This window comes from Larus michahellis, chromosome 21 (genome assembly GCF_964199755.1).
Source record: "Larus michahellis chromosome 21, bLarMic1.1, whole genome shotgun sequence".
Taxonomy (NCBI): Eukaryota; Metazoa; Chordata; class Aves; order Charadriiformes; family Laridae; genus Larus; species Larus michahellis.
The window spans coordinates 7201067-7227673 of record NC_133916.1 but is presented as its reverse complement, the minus strand read 5'-3'; the positions used below and the strand labels follow the sequence as shown (position 1 = coordinate 7227673).

Below are 26607 nucleotides of genomic sequence, written 5' to 3'. Positions count from 1 at the left end.
CGCCCCGCCAGTGGGGGAGCAGTGATGGGCACGGGGAGCGGTGATGGGCACGGGGAGCGGGCTGCTCGCCCCAACGGAGCCCAGCGGGCCCCGCCCCGCCGCGCGGCCCGCCCTTCTCCCGGCGTCCCCCGGCGGCGGCCATGGCGGAGGGCGGCGGGAGCGGTCGGGGGCCGCCGTGCCCCGGAGCGGCCGCGGCGCTGCGGCGCTGGGAGCAACTGCGGCGGCGGGTGGCGGAGGCGGCGCCGGCGCCGTGGGCCCGCGGGCTCCTGGCCGTGGCCGCCGGGCTCGGCCTCTTCTACCTGGTGCTGCGGGTGCCGCTGCGGCTCCGGGACAGCCTGGCGGCCGGTGAGACGCGGCGGGCCGCGCCGGGGGGCTGAGGGCTCGCCGGGGGACGACCGTCCCCGCCGGGCCCCGTGGAGGGCTGCGGGGCCGTCGGGCCGGGCAGGGTCGGTCCTGAGTCCTGGGGCTCCCGCGGCGACACACCGAGCGCGTCCACTTGGCCCCGGGGTGGCGCGTCCGCTGTGCCGCCGGGCCTGGGGACACCCCGGTGTCCGGGGCCGCCGTAGGGATCGGAGGCGGACGGCTCCCCGCTGCCCCGGGGCATGCCGAGCCTGCCCCGTGTCCCCGCTCCACCGCCCTGGCGGTGCCTTGCCCGGCTGGAGGCCTGGACCGGGTCCGAGCCGCCTCGCCTGCCCCCGGCCCGGCCGCCCTTGGCCGCCAGAGCCCCTCGGGGCTCCCTCCGGGCCGGCTGGCGGCGGGTGACAAAACTCATATGCGGTTTGGGTCAAAACCATGGTCAGGATAGCGCTAAAAATCTGCATTCCCTGCCCTGTGCTGTGAATACCGGGAAGGAGAGGTCCGTAGTGAAATTGTGTTCTTAACACTGAACGTGGACCTGCATCAAAACAGTACGTTTCTGGTTGAATTAAAATGAAATAATACATTAAGTTGGCTTGATGCTGTCCACCAGCCATGATACGGTTGAAACCATAGGCTGCTTTGGCCAAGAGCTTACACTGAATTTTTTAGATTGGGGATATAACCTAATTCACAGTCACAGGTGGTTACAGACAGAAAATAATATATGGAAAAGGTTCTCTAACAAAGTAATGTTATCTGTAAAGTTACTAGGACTATATTATATTATATAGTTGCATATATTTCATTTGGCATTGTTTAATGAAAAACTATTTGTGTTTTCCAGTTCTGCTTGTTAAGTCTTTGTTTTTGTTTCCCTTAACAGTGACTGTGTTCTTAAGCACTTTGACTCCAAAATTCTACTTTGCCCTTACAGTGACGTCGTCTTTTATATCTGGACTGATATTTGTAAGTAGTCCACTTTTTATTATTTTTAAACAACCTTAGCACCTCTGGAATGCTCTCATTTGGGGTAAATGCGATCGGCTTTTTTTTGATCAGACTCTAGAGGGTGCCTTTGTACTAGGAAGGAACTTGTTGTTGAGCAGCTTTTCTGATGTATTATACATACTCTTTTGCTATGTGTGTTGTACCTTGGGGTGAGTCTATGGAAATAAGCTGTACCTGTTTTAGAAACTCGGGCTTGTTTCAAGGAGGGGTGTGTCCACGTGTGTGTCTAGGTATATGTGTGTACATAGATTAAAAAGCATGAAATACACATGCAAACTCTGCAGACCTCTCTGGGTAAAGAAAACACTGAGATTTTTATCTTTTCTAATCTAGGTCGTTAAGAACGTAACTTCCCACAGTAATTTTTGGGGGGCTTTTATGCGTGATCATGTAACTATCTTAACCACTTTGGTGTGAAAATGAGCCAATAATTCAGCTCATCTTCAGACGAGAGTGCGCACAGACGTGGCTGCACCAAATGAATGGGGCACCCTTGCATGGTCGGTTCTGCTGGCGCAGCTGTTTCTGCAGCGCTGATCATCTGACCCTGATGCACACTGTTGACACCACATACAAATCTTTATTTTCAGTATTAAAAGCTAAAGAATATATCTCTTCTCATCAATTAAACCTATTTAGAAGAATATGCAAAATCTTTCTTAAGTAATTTTTTTTGTAGCCACCATTTAAAAAAAAAAGTGTCTTATGTGCTGGAAACAACTTGTTTGCAGTAAGTAATGTTGCTTGGGTTTTGATTGAAGGATTTGAAGAAAGTCATAGAAGGAGATGGATTCTGCTTGTGTCTTTTACATAGGCTTGCTCTCAAGAGAAAAAAGTAGTTGTTGGTTAGCCACTACTTATAGTAATGCTTCTTAATAAAAAATACAGTTTGTCTAAACATCAGTTCTTTCTGTATGCTACTGGGAATACTCAGATAAGTTGGCCCAGGGCAGACAGTATTGTGTAGTGCTGGAGGACTGTGATGTGCACGTATTTTTAATAGCTTCAAAGAGTGAGAGAGTAATACTTCTGACACAAAATTTCTGGTAAGTGAACTTGATTGCTGTTAATTCACCCTTCGGTTCTTGGGCATTTCTGACTGGCAGAACACGTAGGTTTAACTGTCCGTTTTGTGCTTTATTCTCTTAGATTATTTTTGTGAAATGAAAAAGCCTTCACCTGTCTTGTAGTTCTTGCCCCTGTGTGCAGTTTCCCTATACAGGCGCTTCCTGGAAGGGCTTAGAAGTTATCCTAATGATTTGGGGAGGGAGGAACATGTTTGACTAAAATTATACTGGGTTTTTTTTCAATCTCTTTCACGTTATGTAGGTGATCCTGCATGACAAGACAGGCCAAAACAGATAGATAGTGTTGATTTGTACGTGGATTAGTGATAAGTTCCACCTAAAGTCATTAGCAAGGGGATGTCCTGGCTGTGAACAACTGGCAATTCATTGCTGATGTTTATGTTGGAAGGGTGTTGCCTAAGGAAATTTCTGGTGGTTTTTTTCCTCTTGTGACAGGTATTTGAGTGGTGGCATTTTCGAAAATATGGCACGTCGTTCATTGAGCAGGTTTCTGTGAGTCATTTGAGGCCCCTCATCGGTGGTGTAGAAAACAGCCCCCCAGCACCAGCAGCGTTCTCGGCTGGAGAGAATGAGATGAGCAGGCAGAACATGCCAGGTGACTGATAATGTTTCCCAGCAGTTTTCTCTAAGCTTCAAGGCAGCTGCTTGACATGAACTGGCTTTTAAATGGCTTTGACTTTACATTAGTGCTTGGCGTAACTGGAGAAACACCTACATTTTACAATCACGGAATCTTCAGAGTTGGAAGGGACCTCTAGAGATCATCTAGTCCAACTCCCCTGCTAGAGCAGGATTGCCTAAACCACATCCCTCAGGGCTGCATCCAGGCGGGTCTTGAAAATCTCCAGAGAAGGGGACTCCACACCCTCCCTGGGCAGCCTGTTCCAGTGCTCTGTCACCCTCACTGTAAAGAAGTTTTTCCGTGTATTTGAACGGAACTTCCTATGTTCTAGCTTGTGCCCATTGCCCCAATACAATGTGGGTTTTTTTTTAGTAATGGTAAAGATAAAGTAAGTAATAATGTATCTTTGATCTAAAACATTTGTTATTAAAAACATCTTTTAGAAAGTACATAGAATCATCAAATGGTTTGGGTGGGAAGGGACCTTTAAAGGCCATCCAGTCCAACCCCCTGCCATGGGCAGGGACATCTTCAAGTAGATCAGGTTGCTCAGAGCCCCGTCCAACTTGCCCTGGGATGTTTCCAGGGATGGGGGGTCCACCACCTCTCTGGGCAACCTGGGCCAGCTCACCACCCTCAGCATAAACAATTTCTTCCTTGTATCTAGACTGAATCTTCCCTCTTTTGCTTTAAAGCCATTACCCCTTGTCCTGTCGCAACAGCCCCTGTTAAAAAGTCCCTCCCCATCTTTCCTGGAGCCCCTTTAGGGACTGGAAGGTCTCCCTGGAGCCTTCTCTTCTCCAGGCTGAACCCCCCCAGCTCTCTCAGCCTGTCCCCACAGCAGAGGGGCTCCAGCCTTTTTGTGCCCCTGTATATTACACATTCAGCTAAAACTGTTTCAGTAACATGCAATACTTGCTATTTTAAATATGTGGAAGACAAACATTGTGTCATTATAAATGACAGTGTTTAATCTTTCCACCATGTGCTTTTGTACCCCAGCAATGTTGGGGAGGAAAAATATTACGGGATAGCAGAAGCTTAGGGAGAAGATCGTATGATTGTGGTCAGGTTGTATAAAAATAACATTAAAGCAGCTTGTGAAAGTAAAATTGCATTTGCATTACTGTGTTTTAAAGGTAGTATTTTTTGTGCTCTTAATTAAAAAAGCACTTTTTCTTTCTTTTCAGAGTGCAAAGTGTGGCGAAATCCTCTCAATCTTTTCAGAGGGGCAGAGTATAGCAGGTATTAATTATCTTACTTTCCATTGCATATTTTTAAAATTAATTGGGAGCATACACATGACTTCTTCACAGAGCTGGCTCTAGTAATATGGGGAGACAGCTGAGACTTGCAAGATTATAGGGGTGATTGATGCCAATCCTGTGTTTAAAAGGCATCTGTCCAAGCTTTGGCAGTTTCAATGTTAAGAATGCAAATATTACTGTAACAACAGGTTTTTTTGAGAGTAAAGTAGGAGAAAAATATTCCCAGAATGACTTTCCTCCTCTTTTCAAAACCCCTGTGAAAATAATGGTCTTACAGCTGTTATTACTTTATTCAGAGGTTGAGACAGTGATTCTGAATCTAAATTCTCTCTTATTAGACTGATATGGCTGTGTTATAAGTCTCCTTGTGTTATTTCATAGGAAAAGATGCTTTCTAGGAAGGCACCTCCCATGTTGTTTAGAAATTTAGGATCAAAAAATACTTCCTCTCTCCCCCCTGCAGGAAGCCTTCTGGCAACCTGTGCAAGTTATGGAGCTGTAGTACTCGAAAACTTCTGGTTAGTAGCTCCAGTCTCTTGCTAGTAAAAATTTTCTGCATTAGCTTTGGTTGTTCAGCACATCAAATTTCCCCCTTGGTATCAGCATTACTACTTACTGGGAGTGCCTCTTACTGAAATTTCTCCCATTACAGGTACATGTGGGTGACTGGGAAGGAGCCTCTTACGTACTATGACATGAATTTGTCTGCTCAAGATCATCAAAACTTTTTCACGTGCGATACAGATGCCCTTCGGCCTTCAGATACAGGTACTGATGTCGTATGCGTAAGGTGTATAGCTGTTAAAGTGTGTAAAGTGGGTATTTGTAATATATTTTGAGGTAGTGCAAGTTATATCAAATATTTTGGGAAATGATAGCCTTTTTTACTGCTTAGGAGGTTTAATAGGTGTATGTAGTGAAAAGATATTTTTTTACCTTGAGCTTTCTCTGCTGACTTCAAGGCTGTCAGAATCCTGACATATTTCAAGATCTCACACTTTTCAAATAATTAACAGTGCGATATTGAAAACCTGGATTGCATTCTCAACAGCCAAAGACGCGGTCTCATTTAAACCTTAGTGATGAATAGTGCAGTCTCCAGAATTTTTTCGTTCTGTTCCACATGTTTAGTGCAGAAAATGTTCTCTACCTGGTTATTGTCAGAGTAGGTGCGAACTATTGTCAGTGTGTCAAGCTCCGGAAGTGTTACTTGTCAGCTGGCTGTGACATGCTTGATATGTTTTCATTTCACAAAGGGAGTGTATTGTCTCACTCACTAAGCCAAGACTAATATTTTGTTTCCAAAAGAAAACTCAAACATTTTTCCACGTTATTCTTGCTGGACAGCAGAAGGTTTCGTTCCAAAAGAAACATGTATAGATTCTTCAGTTTTCTTATCGTACTTGAGACAGGCCAGATATGTAACTCCATGAACCTAAGGCTTTGGAGTTCTTTCAGAACTGTTCCTTAGTGTGAAAGCTGTTAGTTCTGCATAGAAAATGGTAGCTCCAAGTATGTTGTTTTTCTTTTGCTAGAAGTTGGGTTTCAGTGTGGGATTTCCATTTTTCCCTAATGGAGACATAGTGGGGAGGGGTTTACACTCACTGCATTGAACTGTTTCTTTGCTCCTTATCTGACCATAATTTTGAATTCAGGTTGTAATTCAATCGACCCTTTTGAATAGATAGATTTCACGCTTTGTAATTGTTTCCTAGAACACTTTCCAGGGAGACCTTATAGTGGCCTTCCAGTCCCTGAAGGGGGCCTGCAGGAAAGCTGGGGGGTGCTGTTTGCAAGGGCGTGTAGTGACAGGACGAGGGACAATGGCTTTAAACTAGAGCAGGGCAGGTTTAGATTAGACATTAGGAAGAAGTTCTGTACACTGAGGTTGGTGAGGCACTGGCCCAGGTTGCCCAGAGAGGTGGTGGAGGCCCCATCCCTGGAGACATTCAAGGCCAGGCTTGACGAGGCTCTGAGCAACCTGATCTAGTTAAAGATGGCCCTGCTGACTGCAGGGGGTTGGACTAGATGGCCTTTAGAGGTCCCTTCCAACCCAACACATTCTATATTTCTAATAAGGTGATAAATTACTACGGTTTATCTTGAATTGGCTTTGCCATGTTATGCCACTCCAATGTGCTTTGTAAATTTAGAAGGAAGTTGTTTAACCTTTTATGATCCGGTGGTTGTCTAAGTACCTAAGTATGAAACTACACCTGTGCAAGACACAGCTTATTCTGTCACTGTTTTCTTTGAAGTTCTGTTTGAAAGCTTAAATTAAAATTCTGTGCAGGTCCGTACAAGAGCCTGTGTTTAACAATTGCTCCTGCCAAGCTTTCAACAAGTCTTGGGAAATGCTTCCAAAAATCTGTAGCAATTTAGAAATTGTACGTCTGCCTGGTGATGTGAGCTGTCTCTGCTTCTCAGTGTAGGAGTTCTTGAATGGCCAGTGAATTATCTTCCTGCTGCTGTTGCTTTCTCCAATTAAATTTGGGGCGTAATGAGAAGTTGTGAGATTCTGCTGCTTGTGGTAGAAACTCATGCTGGAATTAAAACACTCATTTACTCTTCCCTGTAACAATCATAGAGCAAAGCGGAATTTGCAGAGCGGAGGTGACTGTTAACGTAGAGCTGAGGCGTGAGCAGCCAGCCTTGCCTCCGCAGCCCCCCCAGTGTTTGGCCGCTGTCCCTGTCCCTCACCAGCCTTTCCCTGTCTTTGCCACAGTTATGCAGAAAGCCTGGCGCGAGAGGAACCCGCAAGCCCGGATTAAAGCAGCACATCAGGCGTTGGAGTTGAACAACGAGTGAGTTTGGAGTACAAGTTCAGCTGCTGCATTTCTGCTGTGAGAGATTAGGTGGAGCGATACTGAACACGCTACCAGTTTCTTGTTCTAATCATTTACTTTGAGCAAAGTTCTGAATAGCTTAAAGGGGACTTGTGTTATTATGAGAATTGCACTTGGGGCTGTCAATTGCACTGAAGTATTGAACTGGTCCATAAAAATTAGCTTTTATTTTCTCTTTTTCTTGGGAAAGGTTTTTCTTTTTAATCTTTGTCTCCATAGCACTAACAAATGAGAAATCTTGCTCAGACTGGAACGGTCTGAATTGAACGTGAGATCACATGTGTTTCAGAGATGGCATTGTGTGTATTTGGAGATCACAGATGGCACTCCTGTAAGGGATTTAAAAATACTCTTATAACACAAACCAAAGAATTTCACACACTTCTGTGTTCTGCTCTGTTATGTGGTCTCATTGTTTTTGTGTAAAATGTCTGCCTCCTGGTTTTAAAAAAGCAAAGCAAACCAAACACAAGAAAACCTCTCCAGACAATTACCAGAGCATTTCTGATATTTCAAGGAAAATAATTTGACTTGCTGTTACGATTCTTTCTTTTGTTCTTTTTCCAAATGTGCATTTTTTCTGTAAAATGGAAAAGGTTTCTGTTTTCCTGACACTCACCATTTGAACTCATGTCAGTATTTTGGTACTTTAATATTGTCAATGCTTAGATATTAAAGGTAAGTGAAAAGTGCCCATTTCTAACGCTTTTAACGCTTACTAAAAAAAATACTAAGCTTTGTCCCTCTGAATAATTAGTGGGTTTTTTTCTTATTACAGTTGTGCCACTGCATATGTCCTCCTGGCTGAGGAAGAGGCAACAACGATTGTGGATGCTGAGAGGTATTTCAAGCAGGCTCTGAAAGCAGGAGAAATGATTTACAGGAAGTCTCAGAACTGCCATTCCCAAAGTCCCCAGCACGAAGCACAGCTGAGTAAGTGCTTTTGAATCACATAAACTCTTGGGTTTGTGTGAGCAGAAATGTAAAACTAAAGTTATAATTAGTGATTCCAGTTTGATTCCCAATTTGGTGAGGCAGTGCCTACTATTTTAGCTCCGCTTCCGCGTGGTTGCGGTATGATCTTTTCTCGTACCCGAATGAATGTAAGCAGCGGCAGGTACGCTGTGTATCCTTCGTGGGGTGTCTGGCTGGTGTTGTCTTGAAAGGCGGGGTAGGTAGAGCAGCCTAACGAAGCAATTAGTGTGTGTCAGTAGCACTGTCTTTCATTCCACCCAAGGTTTTGGAAAAAAGCAGAAATTTTTGTCATTTAACCTGGGTAAAAGTTGCTGGCATTAGCGCAGATGGGCCTTGGCTGGGATAGCAGTAGTAATGATTTTGTGCCTTTTTGTGCAGTTAGGAAAAAGGTTGTGGTTTTTTTTTGGGAGGGAAGGTGAGAGAGGGAGAGTAAGGTGAGGAATGAAACTGATAGACTAACTTTCTTTGTCTTTTTAATCAGGAAGAGACACCAATGTATTGGTATATGTGAAAAGGAGACTAGCCATGTGTGCAAGAAAGCTTGGCAGAATACGAGAAGCAGTGAAAATGATGAGAGATGTAAGTAAAAGAAAAAAGTGAGCAACTCCTGGTGTTTTCAGTCACATTGTCTGAATTGATGGTTTGAAGTTCCTTTCTAGGCATCATAATGAATCTAATTGAGTTATTTTCCGATGAGATTTGCCACATCACTATTCATGATTTTTTTTTTGAGAACATTTTTTTTAGTTCCTATGTCTAGATTTTAAATTTTTAAATTATAGAATGCCAGGTGGTCACAGTTCTGTTGTCCAGTTTGCTTCATGCTTGACTCAACGACTAACTTGTCAAAATAGCAGCTTGATACTTCATCATAATTTTTCTTTCGCTTTTGCCCAAGGTGTATTGTAAGTTATTTTTATGTAGGAAAATATTACTGACCAAAAGAACTCACTGTGGGAGATGTGCAAATTTGGGCTGCGTTGTCTGAACCTCAGTATGCCTGTTGTCTAGTAGGTGAAAAAAGCAATGCCTTCAAGGTAGAAATGATGCAATTCTTTTCATGCTGCTTACATGCCAGTTTCTGACACCCTGAAAGAACAGAATATTGAAAAAGAAAAAGCTTACATTATTGCAGGGATTTCTGTTAAGTATTTCAGGGATTCAGGTGCAATTCTGTATGTGCCCATTTTATTTCTCTTTACTGCTTTGCAGCTGATGAAAGAGTTTCCACTTCTCAGCATGCTGAATATTCATGAAAACCTGCTGGAGGCACTGCTGGAGTTACAGGCTTACGCGGATGTCCAGGCAGTGTTAGCCAAGTACGATGGTAAGTGAGGTCTGTTGGGAAATCCTGGTGTTTTCGCGTAAGAGCACAGGTGCAGCGGGCACAGTGTGCCTGTCCAAAAGCAGGTGTCTGACCGTGATCTCAGCTACTCAACTAGATTCAGCCTCAAATAGGCGCTTCTGGAGTGAAAGTCAAGTTTTGGGTTTTTTTATTTTGAATGATGAGGTCAAATTTGAGCAAGCTAAATTGCATACAAATTACTTTTTATGTTTTTAAGTTACTTCTAATCTGTAAAGCAAACTTGGAGCTCACTTTGCTTCAATTCAAGGATTATTTTAATTTTTTAATCTGTTCTACATCCCTGGTTATGCCTAAATTCATCAGCCTTTTTCAGTCGGCACATAGCCCCCTAAGTAATTGATGTAAATAAGCTGGAAAAGCTGGGTTTCCCTTCTGTCATCTTCCAGGCTTGGCCTCGTGGCTCTGTGATGGTGAGCTTACAGCCAGAGCGTAGCCCCAGGCAGGCGTGCTGCTGCCCGGGGATCAGTGGGATGCAAGCTTTGGGCCATTAAATGGCTGTAGTTTGCTTTCACTTTCCATCTCAACTGATAAGTTCCAGGAGTTGTGCAAGTTTCGATAAAGGTTAATAAAATATATACTTATTTTCTTACTGTCCTCAGAGTTTTGCCACCTAGATAAAGCCCACATCATTAGTGTACAAAGTGCTGCTGTCAAAGCTGTCCCTTAAATCATCATTAGAATAGAGGGACACAGAAGCAGTATTTTGTGGCAATTCTTCCCTGCCCTTGAGAAGTCGGTAATGTTCTCTCTCGTGTCTCTCTTTGTTGCTTCAGGGAGTCGAAAGTACAATATTCTTGCCCAAATCCTCTGCCCCTTCTGCATAGCAGCCCTAGCTGCCTGCTCCTGTTACTTCACCGTCCACGTTCCTCTGTGTGGATTCTTACTAATTTAACAAAACCATTTGCTCTTTTCCTGGTGCTTCTTTATGTTAACATCAGGAATTGCGACAGTTTCTTAAGAAAGGGTTGCTGATTTTTTCTAAGCATCTGGAGAAATGAGTATGAGCTTCAAACTCTCTGTAGTACCCCTGTGTTTTGCTTGACGCGACAGCCAGACTTCTGGTAAGTGATGGACAAGCCCAGGATGGGATTTACAAAAAAAGCAAGAGCCATCTGACTATACACAGCATGGTACTTGAGAATTAGACCCCAGACTTTGTCTGCTTTTAAAGTAAACTTGTACTGTGGAGTGCTAACCTTCTAATCTATAATTGTCAGCTCAAACTTGGCCTCAGATATTCTATAAAACCTAGAACTAATAGAATTTTTCCCCATGGAACTGGAAAAGAATGGAAACTGCATTTTCATTAAAATTTGTCTACCTGCCTGTAATGTAATTTTTTTGGTCAGCTTCTAGTCAGTCTCTTTCACTATTACGTAAAAGTGTGTTAACGTACAGCTGCAAAATCAGGTAAAGATGAGAAGCTTTTTTTAAACCTTTGTGAGTTAATACAGGAGAACTACATTGTTCTTAAGTGTGTATTTGTGCATGCATTCCTCTTTGAATTCAGTTTCAGTGTCTTGGAACGTTTCGAAGAAAAACTTACTCTTTACCACCTAACTACAACTCTGAGTTTTTAATCTGAGACTGACTGGTGACCAGAAAGAAGACTATACAAAGAAATTCAAAGTTTCTAATCATAGCTGAAATGTTCCAGATGTTGCCTTCAGTGTCTGCCCAAGTAAAAATCTCTAAGCACAAAGGATGTGAGCTTAACGTGTTTGTCTTGCCTTAGAATGTTACACCTTAATTATTTTATTTTATTGTAGATATCAGTCTTCCAAAATCGGCAGCAATATGTTACACAGCAGCCCTGTTAAAAGCCAGAGCGGTTTCAGAGAGGTAAGCAAGCACTTGTGTGAAAACAGTGGTTTGTTGCTTATCTTGGCTTATGCTGTAGAGTAGGAACTAAAAAGGTCTAAATCCAATATGTAGCAGTTACATTTCTAAGAGCAAGTTAAGTGTATTTATATATACGTGTGTGTGTAGTTAAACATAATTTAAAGTTTCTTTTAAACATCCGTAAAATTAATGCAGGTGAAGATGTTTTTCAAGAGGCCATGTTTGCACATGTGCTTTTGTATAAAATCTGTTTTCAGTGTCATGCTCGTGATGTTCAGCAGTTCTTTTTTTTGTGGGTGGGTGCAGGAGATTTGCAGTAGTTGATGTTGGCATTTCACTTTGGCCCGGGTCTGTCCGTACCGCTGACTCCAGCTTTACCTCCGAGTAGGTGATGCCGTGACAATCCTACGGAAGCCTGGGCACTCAGTTACCTCATTGGCATGAAGTTTCACAAAGTTGAACATAGCTTTGTCGTATGGGTATGAAGGACAGTCAGGGTATCTAAATTAACATGAACATTTGTCTCCTAGAAGGGTTTGTTTATCTTTCTTGATAAATCAGTCAGTTTTTAATGAACTTAAAATGCAAATAAACACCTGGTTAGCATTTATTAGTTACCTTTGCTTAGCGTGGGTTTTTCCCTTCAGGTTCTCCCCAGAAACTGCCTCCAAAAGAGGGCTCAGTACAGCAGAAATTAATGCTGTGGAAGCAATTCACAGAGCTGTGGAGTTTAACCCTCATGTTCCAAAGGTAAGAGTATTCTATTTCCTGTTGGGCCACTTTTTATTGTCTTCTGAAAGAGGTTGTGTTATGTTATCATCTGTTATTTGAGCCTCTCTAGCCCCCTCTTTTCTTGAAGGTGGTTATAACTCCAGCTGTTGGGTTGTTAAACGCATTAATATTTGCGTGATAAAGGTCTGCTGGCCAGAATTAGTTCTTTGCAATAGGTGATGTTTAAACTGGGTTTTTTACAAAAAATTTAAACTCAAAATGTTCTAACTCATTGGAAAGTACCCGGTAATGTATTAACGAAGGCCCTTTGGTGGGCAAGGGCAAGCATTAATAAATGTAAATTCAGATATTTAAAATCCCTGAAGCCAAATGAAGTTCTCCAAACAATAACCACTCATAGAATTTCAAAATACTTTTTCCTGCTGTGCGTCCAAGCACGGCTCCAGCACTCGGGTTAGCGCAAGATCTGCCGTCACTTATTTTCTTCATCCAAGTGTAAGCAAGATTAAGAGTCCGTATTGCCACAGGCTGTAGTTTAGTGTCTGGCATGACTTGAGGTGGCCAAGACGTGGATTCCACTGAGCATTGAGTGAAAATAAACTCTTCAGTTGCTTTTTACTGTACTCGCATTGTGCTGCTTTTGGTTTGAAACCTTGAATGCGGAAGGTTGGCTTAGTCCTGGAGCTAATCCTCTGCAAATGATGCTGGAGTCCGAGTGACTGTTGCTGTGAAGGCTTGAATTCTCCAGCCGCTCCGCTCTGTCTGCCTGTCCAATCCGATAGAATGTGCACTGAGAAAGCTAATTGCTGGCAGAAATTGCTGCTTGTTTGCATGACTGATCAAGAGCGTAGCAAGTTCATTTCAGACAGTCTCAGACAGATTTTTCTTTAGCCTCTGCCTTTAGGGGAAGAAGATTATAACGCATTATCATTATCTAAAAGTTCTTTTATTTCGTATATCCTTCAGTTGTTTCAGGAGCCTCATGTACCTTTTCAAAGAAGTTAGATATCATTTCAAACAGGCTGTTTGCCAAACACGTTCCGTAGTTCTATAGACAATCACGGAAACTGATTCCAGGTTTCAGTAATTTGATCTTCTCTTCTAATTGTATGGCTACCCAGTCGTCTTCATTTTTTTTTTTATTACAATATTGCCATGAAACACCAATTTATGAGACGGCAGGGCAGGATTTCAGCGGTACTGGCTATTCCGAGCTCTGAAAGGCGCGTAGTCAGAGCAAACAAGTGAAGAAGGGCACAAACAAGTGAAGGAACTTCCCAATGGGATACAATGGACTAGCGGGGAAGAACATCTGGTTTCTGAACTTTCAGCCTGTTCTTTCCCATGGACTAAAAAGAAATGAGTATGTAAAGTAGAAATCCCTTTGTTCTTGCATCTGATGAAAGTGGTTGTCTTTGCACATAACATCGTTTTGCATAAGGAAAATAATGTTTGTTTCTTTGTTCCGAGTAAAGCTTTTACAAGGATGGTTTTGTTTGGAAAGCTAGGAAGGCATTTTACAGTGCTAGAAAATGGGAATTCTTAAGCCATTTCAAATTGGAGATCTGTAATGACGTTTGGTAACGTATGAAAGCATCTTTTTCCAGTCATCTTCTCAATATCTTACAAATTTGTGTTGTGTAGAAAGACTTTCTTAAATCTGCAGACCCCAAGATATTTTCAGTGCCGATACCGAACCTTTCTTACGATTAAACACGGATGGGAAAACCTACCAGCCTGGGGTTTTTCTGTTCCCGTGGTACGATGGGTGCAGAGCCACCAAAGCGCGGGTGCAGCGTTGGTGTGCGGGGGCGAAACTCGCCGCGGAGCGTCCTCACCGCTGCGGCGCCACTATTCCCGCTCGCCGCGCAGTCACCGCAGGGGAAGAGCGGGCACTGCCGGAGGTCAGGGGGCAGATATTTGAGACCATTTTCCCACAGCAGCCCTGTGTGAGTGATCCTTCACTGTGTTAAAAAAAAAAAAAAATTTGGAAAAAAAAAAAAAAATTGAAGAGGATTAGAGCGGATTAGCAAGAATATTACCCTCCGGAGTGTAGGCCCAAGGCGGTAAGAGAAGAACCTAGCCAGGCAGTAAATGTGCTTTATTTGGCCGGGGCATAACCCCTCCTACATTCCTTCAAGAAACTGAATGGGAAAAGTTAAGTCCTCAAACTGGATTAGTAAATAATCTCATAGTTTGTGGCATCTGCTGAAATAAATCGGTGAGTTCGCTGCATTCTTACACTTCGGGAGACAGTCAAAGGAATTGCCAGCTACATTGATCAAAGATGCGGATTAACTTTGGCTGTTATTGAATGAGACACTGTGTGCTAGGAGAGAGCAGCTCACAGGTGAATACTAGAGCTGAAACTCTCATTTTGTTCTTGTAAAAATTACTCATCTGTTTTTAAAAGCTAAGTTAAAATGAATACCTGTCTTTTTTTAATGTATCATGAGAAAACAAAATCGCATGTCCTGTGTTTCAGGCGAAATGGAAAATGATTAATCCTCGTGTTCTTTGACCCTTCTGTGCATCAGAGATTCTGCTGATGTAGGGAGAAGGCTGAAACTGAACAAATCTGAAATGAGAGAATCTTTGTGGTAGTCCAGCAAAACCACATTAAACCAAGATTTTCCCGGGTTTGGTTTATTATGCTTCCTCTGGTTTGCATCCTGACACTTTCTGGTTTGCCACTCATACTTGAGGCTCGGTCCTTGTTAGCTCTCCTACATGGAAACTTTCGGTGATGAGCAAAAAATACTGTGGCGGTTGTTTTTTGTTAGCCTAAACTTGTAGCTCATTGATACTGTGGCTGCAGCATTATACTTCGTGTATATTCCACAAGAATGTGTTTTTATTTTGGCTGACTGAAGATGCACTTTTTAAACCTGGTATTTTGTATGTGAAAATCCCAATGTAAGAGTCTCATACCCAGATGTGTGTTTTGTGGCTTTTCCCTCGCCGGGCGAGCGCAGGCCGTAGGCGCTGTGCCAGGGCTGGGCTGTTTCTTCAGCAGGTAGGAGTCAGCCCCGGTGTGATCAATGAGTTCTGCCTCAAGTGATCGTTGATGTTCCACAATTACAAATTTTGGAATGTTCCATGTAAACGCATGTGCTTTCCATTTGTACTTTCAGTATTTACTAGAAATGAAAAGCTTAGTGCTGCCTCCGGAGCACATTCTGAAACGAGGGGACAGCGAGGCAGTGGCGTATGCTTTTTTCCACCTCCAGCACTGGAAGAGGATAGAAGGGGCTCTGAATCTGCTGCACTGTACATGGGAAGGCAGTAAGTATCTCTCCTTGTTTTATTTTTTTCTGTACAGTAGACTAATCTCACTGCCTTTATTCACCTCAAACACGATTGGTTCTCTTTGTGAGAAGCTGGTGGCTCGGTTTAGATACAGATCTAATGTCGCTCACTCTCTTTTCAGCATTTAGGATGATCCCGTACCCGTTAGAGAAAGGTCATCTTTTCTATCCCTATCCGAGTTGCACAGAAACAGCAGACAGGGAACTGTTGCCAAGTAAGTGGTTTTTCTAAGCAGTAATGATAATAAAACATAAGCTAAGGACGTGTTCAGTTTGCGGTATTCTGTATTTACCTTACTGTGATTTTTTTAGTTTGAGCTTCCTGCGAAGGGAGTTCAGCTATTTGTTGATGTCCCTCCCACAAGATCCCGAAGCACTTGACGTGTGTGGTTGAACGCTAGCTTGATTCTGCAATAACAGAAGTCTTTCGAAGATGAAGTCTGTGTGTGGTACATTCAGACTAAGTTTGGCCAACTTTGAGAACAACAAAATGGACCGGTTCTTTACTCTTAAAAGAAGTGATGGATTTGACCACTGTTGTAGAGAAGCTCTTTCCTTTTGGCGAGGAATAAATGCGCAGTTCCAGTCCTGCAGTCGGGTATCTGCAGAACCTGTCTCTGATCTTACAGAGAATCCTTGCTTAATCTGTAGGTTGTGTATTCCTTTCTGTCCTTCATTCGTGGGTGCGTATTCACCTGCTGGACGCTCTGCTTCCTGGAACCTTTATCCGTGTAGGTGTGTTTATGGATTTGTACTGACACTCGATGCTGAAAAGCAAGTGGTCTCCAACTGCCCATTACTTCACATTACTTTATGCAATTATGAGCTTACGTATTTTTTTTCTTTAGGTAAGGCAAACAAACTAAACCACTTGGGCCCATGCTCATCATATTTAGAAAAATGGCATTAATTTAGATTAGAATTGGACTGCTAATTGTACACGTTAATAGAATTCCTTTGAGGGGGAGCTTCTGCATCATGAAGAAATGCAGGTCCCGGGGGACTGGAAAGGGCTACTGCAAAAGCCTTGTCAGACCCACTGAGACCACAGCTGTGGAAAGGAAAACTACACATACGTGTTTCTATTTAAAAGCCTGAAGTTATATTTAAAATGTGCAATTTAAATTTGCCCCTAGACTGCTTTAAATTACTCATTTCTCACTTATGCAGGATATTGCACAAGGAATTCCTTGGTTAGCAACTAACCCTAAATTGTAGACTTCCCAGCATAATTAAACACCAACACATGCAGATATTTCAACACGATCACTCACGCATTCCTGTTATGTTTTAAATATAAAACTACCCATAAATAAAATCATCTTAACACTTTTATTGCAGTACTTCCTCGAGAAATCTTGACACTTAATTTTTTAAAATTTATCTATTTAAAATAATATTGGCGAAGTTAATGATTCAAAAATCTGTATTGGTCTACCTAGAAACAATTCCCAAATGGCTCTGAACATATAGAATTATCCTTAGTTGTCCTTATCTATTTGGGATTTGATCTTAATTTCGCAGTGTAGGAAAATGTAGCGCAAAAAGAATCCTTGCCTTTATTGCTTAGACGCTTTCTTAATTTAGGTTGGGGCCTTTCCTAAATTATATTGCTCGATGTTGTAAAAGTCAGGTGAGTTTCTGTGCAGTGTGAGAGGATAACAGCGGTCCGTGGCAGACGGTGGTTTCGCGGGTTGCTCAGTCGAGGAGTGTGGTGCCGTCCTGGCCTGGCAGGGCTGCTTGCTTGGTGAGAACCGATAATCCCTGGGATAACGTTAAACATCTCTGATGGGCGCTAGACATGGAACTCCAAAAGGTCTGCCTGCTTGTGCTCCAAAGCGAAACAACCCCCAAACACTTTGCCGTTAATGAGTCGCAACAGCCCGAGCTGCTTTTGCTGGGCTTGTTTTTATAATATCTTTCTTTGTGCCAGCATTCAGAAACAGTAACTGAGAGGGTGACTGTCTCTTTCCTCCTTCAGTTTAATGCTTATCAAAAGCCAAAAAAGTACAAGTACAAGATGAAAAAATCAGTAAAAATTGAATACAATTACACTTCTTGTTTTCCAAACAACTTACATTTTGACGCTTTTGTTAGATTTTTAAAAACAACTTGTCAGGAAGTGTGAAGCCCTTTCATAATGACTTATGTCTATAGAAACTGGTTTTTTCTTCATTTAAAGTCATTGGGTAAAAGTCAGAGCTGCAGGTACTCAGCGCCAGTAAGTAATTGCCAGTTCACCAGCGGGGCCCTGGGCGAGTAACCAGTAGTAGTGTCTTGAGTGCTGAAAGCCCCGCGTGCCAGCCCGCAGCCCGCCTGGCCACGGCCCTCTGCTTTTGTTACCAGAGATTGGAAATTGCAAGGAGCTGCTACCTACAGAATTTATAACCTAGTCCTGGCACTGTTTGCTTTGAGGTCTGCTCTGTCAGCTGCTCTGAAAAATTTACCGTAGCCTACCAACCAGAAATCTGGGAAAAGAATTAAGGAGCTACCTTGCATGTATGTATATCGTGATGGTTGTTCTGTACCTGCTGAGCTGCTTATAGGATGGGGAGATGTGCCGTTCTCTTCAGGTAACGGGATTAATGCTGCAGAGGGTTGAAAACGCCTGAATTGTTTAAATTGGTCTAGGAAATCTTAACAGCTTGTGAATTTTACAGTTCTTCCCTCTGTCCTGTTAGAACAGCGGGTACCAAAAAGTAAGCCTGATAAAGTGCTGCAAAAATAAAGCCCGTGCAAGTGGAAAAGAAGATTGGGAAGAGAAAGATGTAATGACTATTAATAATGAAGAAAAGCATTTAATCTAGGGGAGAAATTTTTGAGACCTTTAGGTACTGGGACCTAACGTGCTGCACGATAGTCCTGAGTCCATGCTTACTGCTGAAAGTCTAGACCCGAGTTACAAGAGCGTGTAAATAATTCAGAAAACTGTCCTCAATTATCAATGCCAATATTCATTTTTCTTCCTTTCAGCATTTCATGAAGTCTCCGTTTACCCACAGAAGGAACTTCCCTTTTTCATCCATTTCACAGCAGGCCTATGTTCCTTCTCGGCAATGCTCGCCCTCCTCACGCACCAGTTCCCCGAGCTGATGGTCGTTTTTGCTAAAGCTGTAAGTATCGTCTCTCCGGGGCTCGCTCAGGAACTGGGGGATCTTGGGGAGTCTTGAGGTCCACAGTGACGTAGGCTCTGGGCAGTCTCATGCTTGTGGGGCGTGAATTATTTTATCTCCCTTTGTAAGAATCTAATTAGTGACAAACGCTTGTTGAAATTTGGGCAAAATGTCTATTTTGACAAGGAGGTGAACTGTTACTATAACATAGCAGGGCTTTAATTTGCACTCTTACTGTGAGAGAGCAGCATTTCGGCACCAGAGCGCACTGTGGTGAGTACGGGTTTTATTCTCATAGCGGTGGAAGACTGCAGGGCGAGAGCCTCGGAACTAAGTCCGTTGACTGGAGATTTTGAGCAGTGAGCAGAAGGCAGGCTGGGCTGCAGGGAAACGGGTCTGTTGCTGAGCATTGGAACTGGCAGCATGATGGGAAGGGAACTGTTAATGCCCAAGCCAGGCTCAGGAGTTAGTTAGCTGTCACTTCCCTTTTGGGAACTAGACCGATGGTTTTATATCTCATCTGGCTCCAGGTACTAGACGGAGAACGTGTTCAGTGACCACAGTTCTGTCATTTGAGTACCTGTTCAAGGATAGAAACGGGACTTGACAATGGCCATCAGGCTTTTAGCTGATTTCTGTGTGCTGCTTTAAATATATCTCAGTGTGTCTGCTCTCGAGCCATTTGTTCCTATGGGTGCCTCCTGTGCCCATCGTCTTTCTCCCTCTCTCCCCCCTCCTCTTTTTAGGGTTTCTTTTCCCTGCTTCTCCCTTACCATCGCTGCTGCCGGCACCTCGTCATCTTTCCCTGGGCCCTGCAAGCTGTGCTCTCTGGCTTTGACAGAGGGAGAAACTGCGTGGGCAGCTTCCCCTCCCCAAGCTAAGCCACGCAGTGTATTTGGCCTTTGCTGAGCCGTGGATCTCATGCAGTAGAGCGGAGTGGCACGTAAAGAGCTCTGAACTCTCAGCTCTAGCTTTGCTAGTCAGAACACAGGGTGAAAGGCATTGCGCTTTCTTGCTGTCTTAATGCAGCAGGTAATGGAGTCTCGGGAGCTAAGCCTTTTTCTTGCGAATACTTTGTTCCTAAAAGCGTTGGCTTTGCTAGCGGTTCTAGTCTACGGTGTCCAAGTCATGCAGGTCCGAGAGCGGGGCCTCACTTACACACAGTTCTGTTGATCTTTATGTTGGAAAATGTAGCTGGACATGCCAGTGACAAATTTCAGTGCTGCTCATAATTGGCTGGGTTCATAGTAACTAGGGTCTAACTATCTGCTTGATTAATTCTGTAAGGATTGCATTAGCAAAGTTGTATGATTTCCAAAGAGATACAAGGTCAAATGTTATGCTAACAAAGAATTGCTTGGTGAAGTTCTCTCTGCTGGGTTTCTTGAACCAAAAAAAGCCCTAGTACGAGTTAGTTGGCTTTGCATAATGGCTTTTTGAATGTCAAGTGACGTGTCCAAATGTGGGGAAAAAACTCCCAGGGTTTGGTCGTTTGGCAGTGTGCTTATTTCACTTATTTTCCATAGGAAAGGATGGATAGTGGCTATTCGGCTGGAGAGATGATCGAAGCACGTTTATCGCCCGATCATCCCACCAACCATGTCCCAGTGGTGGCACACACAGACAGAGCGGTCCTTGCCACTCACTGAGCTAGTTTAGTACCGGTAAAAGTGGAAACTGGGTATTGAGATGAACAGGCCAGACGTCAATTCTTTATTAATGTCTTGAGATTGACAGCTGAGAAGGAAATACCATCTTCCAGTATTCTGCTGGTTTAGATAGAATTAATGTTAACTCCCAATATACTGTGATGACTAATAGTCTCCCTTATTTTAATTTAAGGTTATTGTACTCTTGATCCCATTCCTGATGTTTTCAGAAAACTTGTAAGGCAATGATATTAAATATCAAACTAACACTTCTGAATTTATTCATAAATGGCTTCAGTATTTTAACTATAGATAATGCCGTTAACACTTTATAAAGCGTTCTCTCTTGTGTTCTGGAGGTATGTGGCAGTAGCATCTAGTTGAATTTTCATATGGAAAATGGAAGTTTACCTTCTAGTCAATGACACTTGCCTCTGCACCCAAGAATACTGTAATAAAACAATTATAATCTGCTGTATCTAGTATCTGTATCTGCTGTATCTGCAGGTAATTCCAGTGCTTTAAGCTTTTAAAAGGATTTTTTTTCCTGTGTATTTAATTATTTCAAGTATTTTTTCATGATACTGTGTTTTAAGTTATTAAGTATAGTAATTTCAGATAATAAAGTTCTAGCTGGTAGCTACGTGGAGTGCTTTGGCCTTACCGAAAAAGCGATACAAAATATATTTCCAACAGATTGTTGAATTTCCAACAAATCTAGAACACAGTTTTAGGAACGACAACTGGAGAGTATCGTGTCTATGGAATTTTTCACTGTAAATCTCTAAGTCTTAAGTATGACTCCTTAGATTACATTTCAGTTGTTTCTTAATCAAACTGTAGTCTCCAGCAATTGAATCTAGAGCAAACTGCATGCCTCTAAAGGGCTTTTAGAAGTTGAATACCTTTCTATTGACTTGAAAAGTCTGAGTTTACATATTTTCATTTGTTAGTGCTTGAGTTTGTTTCCTCCATAATAAATCACAGGGTAAACCTTGGCAAATTGCTAAAAATATTCCAAGTGGCCAAAAATCACAGTGAAGCGCTTGCTGGTTCCAATGTATACAGTGTAATGCTCCATGGACGGAGGCTGAGCGCTGGCGGCAGTCCTGGGATAGTGGCAGTCCTGGGATAGTGGCAATCCCGGGATGGCGGCAGTCCGGCAGTCCTGCCCTGCCACCAGGTGCCACAAGGGTTCTCCTCGTCTTGCCCAGGTGGAGGGCAGGGACTGGTGCTGGCAGATGTGCTTTGCGCTCACGGGTGCAGTTAGTCAGCTGTGGCTTGTTCGTTCTTTTGATATTCCGTGCCGAAGGGGAGCTACCGTGTGAGTGGGTGCGGGCGAGGACAGCGAGCAGGCGGTGGCAGAGCGCTCCGTGTGACCCACAACGAGTGCAGGCGCTCTCAGAGGGCAAGAGCTCAGCATTGCTCTTTGTTGCAGCCAGGTTTCTGATCTTGTGGAGAATCACTCTGCTCTTGGTCATCAGACAGCTCTGTTTCTCAAGTAGCTGCTGTTCAGAATTTTCTCAGTACGTGACAGAAGGGAGGAGGTACGCAAGAGGGATGGGATGGCGGTCATCTATGCAGCTCTCTGAGCAAGCTGAGAAATGCTCTGGTACATAAAACAGCTTCTGTTGAAACCGCAGACAATAGGGTCTGATTTTTGCACCATTCAGAATGAATTTTTATTTTTTAACCATTCCAGAGGTGGAGAACGGGGTGGCTACGTATCATCTTGCAAAAGCGATGTTGCACAACTCCTGTGCTGTCTTGTGAAGGCACTGAGAGGTCTGCCTTCCAGAGAACTAGAGATGCGGAGTGAGAGCAGGCACCGCAAATGGTCTCCTCAGGAGTTCCTGATAACAGCCAAGGTGCTTACCTTCCAACAGACCAGTCCCTTATTTTAAGTCTGAACCTCAGGCTACTGGAATAGACCAGTATTAGTTAAAGTATTGCAAAAATACTGCAGCAGTGATCCTGCTGAATCCTGCTGGAAACAAGTTCCTTGTTCAGGGAACTGGACAAAATCCTAAGACAGTCCATGTTCCAGAGTGTTTTGCTATGGATCACTTGATATTTTCACAACAAAGAAAGAAGTCATGGGACTCAAATTAAAAATTGGCTAATTTTTACGATTGCAAGATTGGGAGAAAACATTTCTCGTTCTGGTGGTTCTGCTGCTCCCTGTTAGCGGATTCCTTGCCATTTTGCTGATAGCAGCCATCGAGAGACGGAAAATAGGACTAAACAGAGCCCCGTCTGGCAAGTCCTGCTTTCTGTGACACTCTGCTTTGCTTTCTGAACAAATCCCCCTACCACTTTCCCCAAAGCTCATTAAGTGAGACTGGAGAATTAACTTTTTAGCCAGCTGCTGAACTTTTCATATTTATAAACACTTGAGTCTTTTGCTTATCTAAGAGAAAATGTGTATAGTTTGGAGATGTGCACTTCCCTGCCAATGTGTAATGAGTGGTTCTACACTTCAGAGAAAAAAAGCCTGAAGTTTCCTGTCACAGCTGAGTGTCGATGCCAAGGGCAAAGGTTTCTTGCCTTGCTAATCTACATCTTAACTCATGCACTTAATGTGAAGGTGCCACACGCAAACAGGCGGGGAAGAAGCTGGCTGCAATGGAAAGCTCCTGCGCTGCTGTGAATGTTATGTTTTAAAAGCCTTTTTAATGTAATATTTGGGGTTATGATAGAAGCCAGGAGGGCCAAAGTAAAACCCTCAAAGTAAATGAGTCCTGTCATTGCTGCCTCGTGAAAAGAGGGTTTGTACGAGGATAACCCGAGTCCCAGCGGAGTACTTGGGGGATGGGTTGAGAAGGTGCAGGGGAGTTTGCACCATTTGTTTTAGCCTAATCTTTACTTGTGGAACTGTTTAGATGCCATCTAGAATATGGATCCTGTCTGGAAGCACGGGCCAGCCTTGGTGGATGGTCTGTTCAGTTTTCACACGTTTGAGTCGATGACCTATAAATAATCCATGCCTGAATCCCCAAGAAAATGCGCTCCCCTCCTCCCCGGTCGGTTCAACGCTGAAGGCGCGGTGCTCAGGGCAGCTGGAAGAGCGGTGACACAGGGAAATGCCATCCTAACCCCCCCTGCCTCTGCGGGGGTGCTGGGGCACAGCCAAACGCCATCCTAACGCCTCTGCCCCTGCCCAGGTGCTGCGGGTGCTGTGGCCGGTGAGTGCTCCCAGCGTTCTGGCCTCCAGCTGAGTGGACACGCCGCGGGCGCCGGGGGTGAGTGGACGAGGCTGGAGCCGTGTTTCTGTGTGTCTTGGCCAATGTTTATTTTGTGGCATCAGCACTGAGGGGAGGGATCGTAGCTCTGTTGCCTTGAGGGAAAGATACAGGGTGGGTTTTTGTTCATACCTCCAGCCTGTAAAAGGATCGTGGTTTTGGAAGCGATCTCATTTTTTGTCGTTGTGTTCTGTTTCTTGCAGTGCTTTAGGACTCTTCTTTCACCCTTCAGCTTCATTATGGAATACATCGAGGTCCTCCTGCTGCCCAGTCTCTGGCCTCAGCAGACTCCAGTGTGACTGGGGTGCTTTCCACCATGGTTCGATTTCGCTGCTCTCACCAGCCTCGCCCCCGCTGTCTAGCGCAGCCCTAGACGTGGGGGGCAAGGATGAAAGCTGTGCCGGTCCAACTGGTATCTTTGACAGGCTTCCATGTTGGTAAAGGTGCTTAACATGAGTTTCTTCTTTGGCCTTAGTCTGTAATCATCTAAGAAAATAGTTTTTTGTTGAGCAATACCGTATTGCTCTCTCAATCACTTGTAGGACTGGAAGCTAATACTTCCTCTGTAAAAAGGAGAGGACACACACTGAGCAGATGTTTGGAATATTGGCGCTTCCTTCTCAGCTGCAGATACACCAGATAATTGGCTTAGATTTAATTTTATAAGCCTTTTTCAAAATATTTGTTAACAGCAAAGTATGGTTTTGCTTTCTTTATTAAAAGGTTGCTTCGTAACACGTTGAATTTGTTGACTTCTTAAGCGTCTGTTTAATATAGATTATAGTGTGCAGCAAAGATTTTCTTCTGTATCCTATAAGCTTGCATTACACAAGGAAATTGGAGTATAAGCTCCTCTATTTCATATTGTTATTTCTTTAGATTTAATTGTGCATCTTTTATCTTTCCAAACCACTTTGCCTTGAAGAAACAAGAGGGTTTCTGAAACTGCCAAAAGTGGTTGTGGTATCTGCATGGGAGTCTTGGGGAGACGTGAACTTTCAAGTGTTGGTCCAAAGTACTGTCATTGTTGATCTCAAGACTTGAAGAGAACTGAGATGTGGAGCACTCTTCAAAGGAATTGCTTCATGTACAGACCAGCCACAAGGGTTTGTTTACTGCAAAGGTGAAAAGATGGCTGTGGCAGCCAAGTGGTTTGAGGTAATTGGTGTGACCTCCATTTCCACTCTCCCCCATTAGAGAAAACGTCGTCTTCACGCCGGGGTCTGCTGCTCGCTGCTGAGGAAGCAGAGGCATGTTAGCCAAGGCTCCTTCAAAGGGAAATGATAAAAACAGCACAGGCTTGTGGAGAAATGCTAATTCTGAGCACGTGAAAAGTTGTCCATCATCTTCCCTTTTACAGATAAACACATACACTTACCCGTAACAACTAGGGAGATTCTACGTGTTTAATCTTCACTGGTCTTTGTGAAGGATTGAGGTAAGCTGTGACGTTGATGGCTTCTTTCAAAGGTGGTGTAAATTATTCTAGTTACTGAATCCTGGATGGAAGAAGCTTGCTGCAGCCTGTTCTCTTCTTTGAAATAATACCTAAATCAATCGATTACAGCTCAATTTGAATTGACCTATAATCAATCTTGATGCAGAAGACTGAAGGATTTTTTTTTTTTCCTTTTTCAAATCCTTTACCTTATAAACAAAGTACTGTGAAGCGGACAGTCACCTGTGCATCTCATCACTGCAGCTTATTGGTGACTGGCGGGGAGGAGACATGCGCGTTTAGGTAGAAATACCATTGTTACTCTCCACTGCATGTTTCTGTTGACTGGGCTTTAATCCAAGTTAAATACTTGAATTCGCTGAGGAATTCAAGAGGGCAGCCCTACAGAAAGGTAGTACCAAATTTTTGGAGTTGCCTAACTACTAGTAGGTAATTTTCTCAACTTTCTTTCCAGTTGCGTGTTCGCCACTGGGGCTGTTTCGCACTGTGGAATCATTGTGGTGATTAATAGGTATGTTGTGTTCATGCAATTTCACTTCTCGCTCCGCAGGGGCCCATAAGGTAACCAACCTAATGCTTTTTAAAGTTGAACATTTTCCAGCGTTTGTGTGGGGTTATAAATGAAGCGCTGCTGCCCATGTATCATCCCAAGAGCTGCTTTCTCTCACTGTCCTCCCCTGACAGAACAGTAACGGAGGGGATGGGCTCGTGCTGACAGTCTGCCTGGCAGCAGGCTGCGTAATGACCGTCTCCCTACTCTAGGAGTGCCAGTAACTCCTGAGGAAGGAGGAGCTCTCTGTGGCTTCCCGGCGGGATTGTCCGTGCTTTGTAGGAACTTGCCTTTGCCACTTAGGAGCAGGGACTCGCCATCTATTACCATAGTAATGCCATCTCAGCCCACACGCGATTAAGCTGCATACGTGTGTGTATATATATATATTTATAAAAACCAATTATGGCTTACGACAGGTAAGCGCTGATTGTTGCCGTTTCCCTGAGACGTGCACTAGGGTGACCTTACAGCCACTGGGCTGGCAAAAGCCTTCCCGGGAGGCTGTGTCGATGGTAGTGACTTCCCAAAAGTCCGTTTCCTTCAGAGCAGCCAGTGAAAGTCAAGGAACTTGAACAGCAGCATTTATTTATGTACCTGATGCTAACGTGTATTTGTAAAACGGTAATTACAGTCTCTGGTGCATTTAGGCAGGATTTGAGGGTGGGGTGGGTTTCGTTTGATGGGTTTTTCAGTGCCTCACCGTGCTATGACAGATCGGTTTCTGATCGGAATGTCCAGGCAGAGGAACGCTGCCTTTCTTCCTGCCAACCTCTTACTTTTCCAGAAGTGATCGCCAAAAAGGGCAGACAGGGAAGGAAAGAGGGCAGTCTTGTCACAGAGAGCAGCGCTATTGTCTGCGAGGCAGTTAGGCAGCTAAATTCATGTGTGAATTTGCCCTGTCTTACCACTGATCGTAATGAAAAGTGTCTAGAAGACGTTTGTGGATCAGGACTTTCATTGCATATGCATCTGGAGAGCTCACGCGAGCATGATTTGTCATCCTGTTGTTGAAACAGAACTTTCTCATGTTGGCTGACTTCAAATGAAGTATTTGAAAGGTAATACCTAAATGCTGTTGGCTGTTTGCTGTCATTTGGACACACTAATCCTGTGAGCCCGACACATGTCCATCAGGTCTGCTCCCCCTGTATTCCTGCTTTAGCTGGGGAATTGCTG

The 26607-nt window shown here is 43.7% G+C and overlaps 1 protein-coding gene across 3 annotated transcripts; it reads left to right on the top strand.

Annotated features, from left to right (window-relative positions):
- Nucleotides 1–11: 11 nt before the first annotated feature.
- On the top strand, nucleotides 12–26607 carry ST7L (suppression of tumorigenicity 7 like). 3 transcript variants are annotated; one of them, XR_012584396.1, is made up of 17 exons: nucleotides 12–345; nucleotides 1244–1326; nucleotides 2892–3051; nucleotides 4269–4323; nucleotides 4999–5114; nucleotides 7072–7150; nucleotides 7971–8125; nucleotides 8649–8746; nucleotides 9380–9494; nucleotides 11303–11375; nucleotides 12023–12125; nucleotides 15242–15392; nucleotides 15538–15630; nucleotides 18389–18528; nucleotides 21880–22045; nucleotides 23060–23419; nucleotides 23623–26607. XR_012584396.1 is itself a non-coding variant. In XM_074564672.1 (16 exons), the coding sequence occupies exons 1-15, from the start codon at nucleotides 141–143 to the stop codon at nucleotides 23393–23395; spliced, it is 1680 nt and encodes a 559-aa protein (XP_074420773.1). In that variant the 5' UTR covers nucleotides 12–140; the 3' UTR covers nucleotides 23396–23419; nucleotides 23623–25389. The 3 variants fall into 3 exon arrangements, 2 of the variants coding, with proteins under 2 accessions (XP_074420773.1, XP_074420774.1); XM_074564672.1 differs by lacking the exon at nucleotides 21880–22045 and having other exon boundaries at nucleotides 23342–23419; nucleotides 23623–25389; XM_074564673.1 differs by lacking the exons at nucleotides 18389–18528; nucleotides 21880–22045; nucleotides 23060–23419; nucleotides 23623–26607 and adding an exon at nucleotides 15728–18381.

Coding starts and splice junctions, on each gene's coding strand:
- ST7L (XM_074564672.1), top strand. CDS start 141: ATGGCGGAGGGCGGCGGGAGCGGTCGGGGGCCGCCGTGCCCCGGAGCG. Junction 346..1,243: donor CCGGGACAGCCTGGCGGCCG/GTGAGACGCGGC, acceptor TTCCCTTAACAG/TGACTGTGTTCTTAAGCACT. Junction 5,115..7,071: donor CCTTCGGCCTTCAGATACAG/GTACTGATGTCG, acceptor TCTTTGCCACAG/TTATGCAGAAAGCCTGGCGC.